This window comes from Ziziphus jujuba, chromosome 10 (assembly GCF_031755915.1).
Source record: "Ziziphus jujuba cultivar Dongzao chromosome 10, ASM3175591v1".
NCBI classification, from domain to species: Eukaryota; Viridiplantae; Streptophyta; class Magnoliopsida; order Rosales; family Rhamnaceae; genus Ziziphus; species Ziziphus jujuba.
Window position 1 is genome coordinate 3,684,835 of NC_083388.1, and position 9,197 is coordinate 3,694,031.

At 30.8% G+C, this 9,197-nt stretch overlaps 1 protein-coding gene across 1 annotated transcript; it reads left to right on the plus strand.

Moving 5' to 3' along the window:
- Positions 1-7,753: 7,753 nt before the first annotated feature.
- LOC107410541 (uncharacterized protein At4g22758) lies at positions 7,754-9,197 on the plus strand. Its single transcript, XM_016017985.4, has 2 exons — positions 7,754-8,494; positions 8,636-9,197. Exons 1-2 carry the CDS (start codon positions 8,092-8,094, stop codon positions 8,848-8,850), a joined length of 618 nt encoding a protein of 205 aa, XP_015873471.1. The 5' UTR covers positions 7,754-8,091; the 3' UTR covers positions 8,851-9,197.

Consider the following 9,197-nt stretch of genomic DNA (forward strand, 5'->3'; position numbering starts at 1 on the left):
ATTTGAGCTACCATACCACTCCATCACTCACCGGTCACCAACAAATAAACTTGATTCAGCTTTCTTTTTGGACCAAAACTTGTTCTCTACTTTCTGGTCAAATCCCAACCTCAACCTCCTCATTTAAGGTAGTTATCCTTCCTACGTTTGCTAATTAATCTACTTCTTAATTTTTTTGTTTAATTGTAAAATATTAGATTGATAATAAATTTCAAATTGACTAATATTAATTATTTCATGTTATTAAACAAAAATCATTTCTTAAACAGAAAGCAAACTTATTGGATAACTATTTTTGTCTTTTTTATTTGTAGTAAAGATAATGAGACGTGATATAATTAGAAGAGGAAGATGAGAAGAGATAGGAAATACATTAAATAGATAATAAGGAAAGAACAAAAAAACTGATAATATAAGAACTAAAAGTCCAACTTCAAAAAGATTTTTTTTTTTTAAATTAATAACAATTGACTTTTATAAATCAGTTTTTGAAATAAAAGTAGTTGCTAAACAAGCAAAAATAAAATAATCTTTGTCATAAGAAGGAAGTTTAGTATTCTTTTAAATTTTCTCTTTAGAAACTAAAAAATTTTCAAAAGAAAAAATTCGGCAGAGTTCAACATTTTCACCATGACATCAAGCAATAGCCCACATCAGCTCATTCTATCTCTTTTTCTCTCTCTGTATTTATATATATAGAGACACCCATTGTTACAAACCCATTTGTTTGTAACTGAAAAAAAAATATAAAAAATAAAAATAAGATAGATAGGTTTTCGAAGAAACCTGATTTTTCAACATAATAATCCACACCTCGTTTATTCATTGGATACTTTTAAATAGAGCATGCTACATGATAATATTCTTAAAAGTTAGTCATTTATTAATCATAACTGATAATGCTTAACCAAATAACTGTAATTCTAACACATAGGAAAGGTCACCTAAATTATACTTAAATAATTTGACTAAGTAAAATACAACGAATAAAAAAATATATTTTTCTCTACTAATACAGTGGTTGTAACACCCACAGACCCAAATATTTGAATTGTTTATAGAAAAAATATCTAAGTTAAATTAATCCTTAATTACCGCACTCATAATTTTATAATATATAAGCCTAGCTAAGACTTCCCACAAATATATATAAATTATTATTTTTTTCAAGCATTTTAAAGCATGCTCATATAATCTATGTTTTCTTTGCTTTTGTTTTAATAATTTTTATGGCTGAAAATTTCTTTTGCAAATATTTTCAATGCATGCGCATCTGAGTCTCATTCTACTAACAACCATCTCACACAAAAAATCAAAAAGAGAATGTAAATACTATATTCACCCACAAAATAATTTTCTATACCAAATTCTCTTTCATCCAAAAGCAACACATATTTGACTTGGATTGGAACCAACATGGTCATTTCCACTTATCACCCTTTTTTTTTTTTTTTTTTTAATATAAGTTTGAAGCCCTCTTTGCCACTTTGCAAACAATTGATGGTCCCCAATTTCATGTTAGCATCAAATTTTCAATTGATTACAATAAATTTTCACAAATTAGGTAAGCTGGATCAGATATTGATCAGTCAGCGAGTACGTCATTTGTCTTCTTTTATACATTTCTTCAACCCCCTTATGTATAAATTCAGTTTATACATAATCAATTCAAGCCCAATTTTCCAATAGTTAAGAAGTTCAGTTTTGCAAGCAAATTTGTTTGTTCTCCATGAAACACTACAAACAATTTATTCTGTAAAATATACTGCAACACGTCTTTGAATTTGAAATTTTAAGCCTGCCAAGACACTTGGCATCGTAATTGACTGTATTACGTCCAATAATTAAGACACAACAATTTTTTTATTTTTTTTTATTTTTTTATTTTTGCAATAATTGAGACACGACAATTTGATATTATTAAGGTAAGGTAGATGCCTTGAATATGAAATTTAAGGTTCTTAAACTTTTTTTCAAATAAATTTTGGAATTGGATTAATCGATAATTAAAAGCCAAAAATTTAATCGGTTAGGTAAGTACGTGGAACTATTACCAAAAGTGTAAGTACGTGTAACATTCATTGTGTCTTTCGGAAAGATTTAGAAAAACGTGAAATGGTTAGCATTTTTTTAATTTTAAATAGTAATTAGCTTTTAATATTAATACTTATAAAACAAGTAAAATTAATCTAGTAGTAAATCTTTTATATCTATGCAATTTTTTTTAGAATAATATTATTTGTTATTAGTGATGATTGTTATTATTTGATGTGACAGTAGATCTAATGTATATATATGGATAAAAAAATTTACATAATAATAATGAATCCCATGTATATATAAAAGTTATTTTAACATTGAATCCACCATTATATAGAATGATAACAGCCCGCACTAGAAACGTATAACAATACTTTTTTTTTAGGTGATTTGAGTCATTTTTCACTCTTTAATTAAGAATTTATTTGTAAATCTAACAAATATATATATATATATATATATTGATATTAATAGAGATTTTGGCATGAATACCCCGATACATATTTAAATTCGTACTTGAATCCTTAAAATTATATTAACCCACAATATTTGAATATTTCCAGCGCATTTTGAATAGAAATTGCATAGAGATTTTGGCATGAATACCCCGATACATATTTAAATTCGTACCTGAATCCTTAAAATTATATTAACCCACAATATTTGAATATTTCCAGCGCATTTTGAATAGAAATTGCATATTTATCGTATAATAATCCAGCACTAAGGATATAAAAGTGATTAAAATAAAAAACTGGTATTTATAAAAAATGCCCCAAACTCTGCCTGGATAATTTGCACTTCAACCCTTCATAAAAAGCTCATATAAGAACAGAAGTCCAAATTCATATGAAGTTGGATGAAAAAGTCCTTGATAATATCTTAACAAGTTATCAAACATTTTTTAAATAATAATTAGTTTTATATTTGAATATTATCATAGAGAGAGAGAGAGAGAGGATAGACATGTAATCAAAGTCTGAGGCTCCGAGCAGCCATGGACAATAATGGTTGGGGGGGTGGGGGCGGCCTTGTGATAGAGAAGTAAAATTCCATTCATCCACGGAGTAAAAACATTTTTGGCAATGAAGCTTTTTCTACTTCTGACCACCAATAAAACAAAGCCACATCATTTGTTGATACAGTCACAAATTTGTCTTTTTGGTATAAGTATTTTATCTAAACAATAAATAGTGTGTTTGCCCACTTGTCTATTATGAACAATTTGGCATGGGGCAATAAATAATATGATAACAAGTAGGAAGTTGAACGAGTAAAAACAATATAGGTCTCAATTAAGCCTGTAAAGACTGTGACTTGACCCTCTCTTTGCTCACATGTTTTGCCGACCAACCTGAGACCCACTTTAGAACCTTTTTTCTTATCTTTTTTTTTCTTTTTCTTCTTTTTTTTTTTTTGTTTTTTTTGTTTTTTTGAGCATGGGTTTCTTTTTTTCCCCTTCACACACAATCACACTTTCTCATCCATTGAAAAGTTTCATTATTTTGAAAATAACGTTCACACAGATGATATTGAGATGGGCAATATTACATGTGCCGTATTTTTTTTTTATAAATAAATTGATAAAATAGCAGTTTTTTAATGGTTGTAAAATTAATATTGTTCTGTATTTATATAAAGCAAAATTATTAAAAATATGATAAAATATTAGATAAGAAAATTTTTAATAAAAAAAATTTGATGGCTCTAAATTTGCTCTATTAGATTTGCTTATAGATAGGTGAATTTATTTTTTAATTATTGATACAATTTTGATAATTAATATATCAAAGACAAAGCACCAACCAGTTAGCGATACCCATTAATTTTCCATATGTGATTCCATTATGCTCATAAAGGCATTCAATGCAAACCAAGGAGCGCTTGGGCTCCACAGGAAATGTATATAATACAACTTTGTTTATTCACTATGAATTACTATGATGTTTTTATAATACATGGTACGAGGTGGGGAACTAATTGTTTAGATTATATTTACATCGCACAAAAAATAAAAAATTGTTTACTACAGTAATTAATTACTGATACCTAACTTATCGTGTCCAAATTTAATAATATTAACTTGTCCTTACTTGATCGAATTTAGAATGTGATGTTAATTCAAGAATGATAATTGCTAAACTGTCATATAGCAAAAAAGATTTCTTTTTTTTACAACTTATAATAATGCATTTTTCTAAGCATTTCTAAGGAACTATACCCTTTTTCTTTTTTCTTTTTTTCTCTAAATAGATCAATAATTTGAATGATAATGGAGGTATATACAAGGCAATGTATAGAATGATGACTCATATAATAATTAGATACCAGAATATCTGCATAGATATCTTTTAACCCATGTATGATGTAAATATGTGTGGGTTTGTGCTCTTGTTCATATATTCTAATCAGGAGTAGTCTTCTTTAAGTGATTTGTTTTGGGTGATTATTGACAGGTAGAAAACACAAAATGATAAATTCTTTTTTGTTCTCTTGTGTAGGAGGACTCATCACTAGTAAATTAACTATATATTACTATTTTAATTATTTAAGATAGATTTGAGAGTGACTTTATATATGGCTGCTTTCAATAGTGCTTTTATTTTTTCTTTCGAGAAGATATAAAGTGGGCGTGCATATATATCTAATCGATGATAAGTCCAATTTTAAGCGTGAAACACAATTTTTTTTTTTTTTTTTGTTTGATCCTAGCTAATTGTTGGTCTCAGATAGTACTTGTGCACTTTTTTCTTTTTTCTTTTTTCCAAATGAATTTTGTTATTATTTATCAGATTATTATGTGATCAAAACTAATTAATCACTCTTTCATTAGTATTTTAGTATTAATCATGCATGCTACCAAAACACCATCCCTTTCTTATTATGATCAATGGTTACTACTGGAACCATTCATTAATTAGGATTTCCTTTTGTCATCTGTTAGGACAACCATTATCATCACCATATATAATTGAAAATATAAATTAACATATTGAAATCTGTGATCCCGATACATTATAAAGAAAAAGAAAACATATAAAATAGCACGAATCAAACATAAATACGGTGATGGATGTTTGATTAATATTGTAAATGGTTAATTTAATTATTTAGAAGCTTTTTTTTTTTGGGCGCCATTTTATTTAGAGCATTGCCATTGAATAGGCGAAATTATAAAATCTCTAATTGGTAAATTTGAAAGAAATTTTATTTATCTATTTATTTATTTTCCGTTGTTGGAGTGAATTATAACAGTATAAACAAAACTAATTTGTTCTCGTTTTATAAAATAATTTTGTTGGGATAGAAAAAATAAAAATAAAGATGTTATAACCTCCAGTGAAAAAACAAATTAATATTGTTATTGTACGCCATATCCTTAGATAAATGGAAGCCACCTTTAGCTACAACCGTATCAACGTCAGGTTGTTTCTTACAAATATATATATATGTGTGTATATATATATTCTCCTTACTTAATAATCGCATATAGCACGTGTATATTTAAAATGAAAATGGAGGATTTTAAATATATAATCTCCTTACTTAATAATAGCACATAGCACGTGTATATTTAAAATGAAAATGGAGGAAACAAAAATGATTCATTTTGATATATACTAAAACAAATATTACTTTTTTCTATTTTTTATATATAATAATTTTTAAAATATATATTTTAATTTTGAAGATGAATGATTAGAAGTCATATTCATTGTATTTGTATGAAGAAACGATGGAATTTTGACATTGAATTATTTTTTAAAATTAAATTAATAAATTATCATTATAATAGAACTTTGATGCACTAAATCTTATTTCAGGATCATCTGGGAGTATTATATTAATCTTCGATTTGAATCCAACTCTTGCTCTAATGAACAAATCCATGAAAAAAAAAAATTTGTATTTTCTAAAATTCACAGCTCATTCCTACATAAGACTCACATGTAATATACATTTGATTAATTGGAAATTAAAAATAATATGTAAAAAAAAAAAAGAAAAAAAAAAAAGAAAAAAGAAAAGGAGAAGCTAGTTTATCTCCATATTTTTAGCTGGAAACTGTGAGCAAAAGCAAGCAGGCAATACAAATTAATGTTGTAGCTAGCTAGTGGCAAAACAGTTGAAACAATCGTTTGCATTTTGTGGTTTAAAGTGTGCGTACTGCTGAGTAATAAATGTGTCCGATTCTCTCTCAAAAAGCCATTCGTCATCTTTCGAACTTTTAACTTTTATCAGTCTCTACTCTTTTACTCCTACACCATCTTTACCACACAAACAAACACAGCCTATATTCCCTCCCTTTCTATCTCCGGTGTGTGACACTTTCTCATCAACTACTAATTTGTGGTTTTCACTTTCTTTTATGTACTCTGTATACGATCTATTTTCAATATAGAATTACAGCAGAAAAGTCTAAAAGTTTACAATTGGTTCATGCATTTGCTCTCAAAATCAGAAGAAGTAAATAAATAAAATCTACAACCATTACCATATCCATATATAATGAATTTATTTTCCAACTTAAAATTTTTATTTTTACCAAATGAGAATTATTGGAATTACAAAAAGAAAAAAAAAACTGATATTAAAAAACGGATTAACATAAAACCAGTATATATCTTAGCTGTGACCAATGCTTAAAAAAAAAAAAAAAATCAAATAAATAATCTGATCTAGTTACGGGGAAGAATAAATTTGCACTGTCCGATCGATCCGATCAACCATTGTTGAACGCACCGGTTCAAGTGATTTATAATAACTCGTGTGCTGCGGACAAAATGGATGATTGCAACCTCACGTCAAAATATGATAACCGAACAGTTACTCGTATATTCCTGGGCCACGTGGCAGTTGTAGGGGTTGTTGGGCCAATTATTTCGTTTTTCGCTCCCTCTTCGAGCGTACAACCTCCCCCAGGACTGACCCTCACCACCCAACTCCAATCACGGCTTAGACATCATCATCAATGTCTCGGCTCCATGATCTGTTGAACATTTGATCCAAAATTACCCCTACATGTTCAATTTTAGAGGGTAAAAGGTACAAACCTCTACAGCAGAATTGTTTAAAAAAATTGTACATGACCAATCACGAAACTTCTCAATTCGGCAATGTGCTTTCGAGTGCAGTTCCATAAAGTATGTACACGTGCCAAACACTACATAAAAAAAAAAGCCCCAGCCCAACAGTCTGAGAGTCCCACAGCCGCCTTGGCAGGGCAAATAATTGTCTAAGTGACGTTCTCACCGTTTACGCAAAACTCTTTTTTTTTTCCTTCTGTTTTGTTTTGTTTTTTTTTTTTTTTTTTTTGAGACGGCCATTCCACAAATACACGTCCACGTGTTCACGTCGTTCTTTCCAACTAGGTTGGCGTTGCTCACCACTGGCCCCCGCGCACGTTAGCAAAAAGAATCCGTTAAACCAATACACTCTTATCCTTGTCCACACACATGTCCGATGGCACGGGTAGTAGCCGGTTAACCCTTTGCCTTTGCTTATTTGACGGTTGACCGTGAATCTTAAAAACTTGTTTAAAACTTTTTTTATAACACCTGATCAGGCACGCTTTGGTTGTCAGGTAAACCGGCTATAGGCGGTCATTTACTTAGCAAAATATCGTGATAGTTTTACCATTGTTTTTTTTTTTTTTTTTTTTTTTAATTTCCTTTTTATCTTCCCCTGTCCATATAAAATCCCAAGGAGGGCTTGGGTTGGTTCCTCGTCCGCTTCTCGCTCCTTGTTTTCCCAAGCTTTTTGATTTTGGCCTTTTTTTATGTCCTCCTCCGTCAGAATTACATTTATACCCCTCTGGTTATGATAGCTCTGTCTCATCGGAAACCAGAGAGCCGAAGCTCCTCCTCAGCTCTCGGTTTCCCTCGCCTCAGATTTTACCGGTACCGGCGCTTGAGGTAACCGCCGGCGAGCCAAACTGAATTTGCCCGGAACAAGATAAGAAAGAAAGCTTTTTCCATTTTTAGCTGTGGTGGGTTTTTTTTTTTTTTTGGATAGATAGATATATATATCCGAATTCATATAGTCACGAAAATGCCGAGTCCGAAGAGTCACCGGAGAGGGCAGGAGGATAGGAATCACAACAGAAGAGGAAGACTGTCGGAGAGATCGTCGTCGTTTCACAGTGAGAGTCCGGCGTCTAACAGCTTGCAACTTCGCCGGCCGAAAACCTTGCCGGACTTGCTTAGTAATTCAGCCAGAAATACATCCGGAATGGCGTTTTTCGATGGACCGCCAAAACTCACAAAGTTGTTGCTCAACGTGACGATTCAGGGGAGTCTTGGTGCCGTACAGGTGGTGATGTCGCCGGAATCGACGGTCGGAGATCTAGTCACCGCGTCGGTGCGTCAGTACGCGAAGGAAGGGCGCCGTCCGATCTTAACGACCACCGATCCTTCCAAATTCGACCTCCATTACTCGCAGTTTAGCTTAGAAAGTAAGCCTAAATTAATCAAATTTTGAATGATTATTTGAATTAATTACGCTGTTTGATTTGGAATTTTTTTTCAAAGGCGGTGATAGATATTTGATATCGACTGTTGTTTGGTTACGCTTATGTGATTGAATTTGATCACAGGTTTGGATAGGGAAGAGAAGCTGATTTCCCTAGGATCCAGAAACTTCTTCTTGTGCCTGAGGAAATCTGAAGCTGCAGCAGAACAGAGTGAGATTGGGATTGGCAGTGCTAGCGGTGTCGCAACGACGTCGTCTTCTTCATGTTCCAAAGAAGCTAGTAAAGCAGTCGCCAAAACTGGGTTTGCTTGGCTCAAGTTCATGGATTTCTTGCTGTAATTTTGGAATATGATTTCTTGTGTATATTAATTTTAAAAAAAGAAAAAAAAAGATTTTTTTTTTTTTGGCCTATATATAGTTAAAAGGTGTGTTAGATGACATCTCATTTTCTGAAACCTTTTTGCAATTGAAGGTTTCCATTAGAAGTTAAATTTAGCTATGGTGCACCAGCTCACAGGCAGATTTAGAGTTTTTGCAAGCAGAAAAAGAAAAAAATAATATTATAAATGCATTATAATAATTATTTGAATGTAAAGCCCTTTTAATTCATGCCCTTCTAAATGGTTATGAATTTATTTGTAATTTGTATATATGTAATGGTAAAAAGTTTGGCCAATTTTGTATAA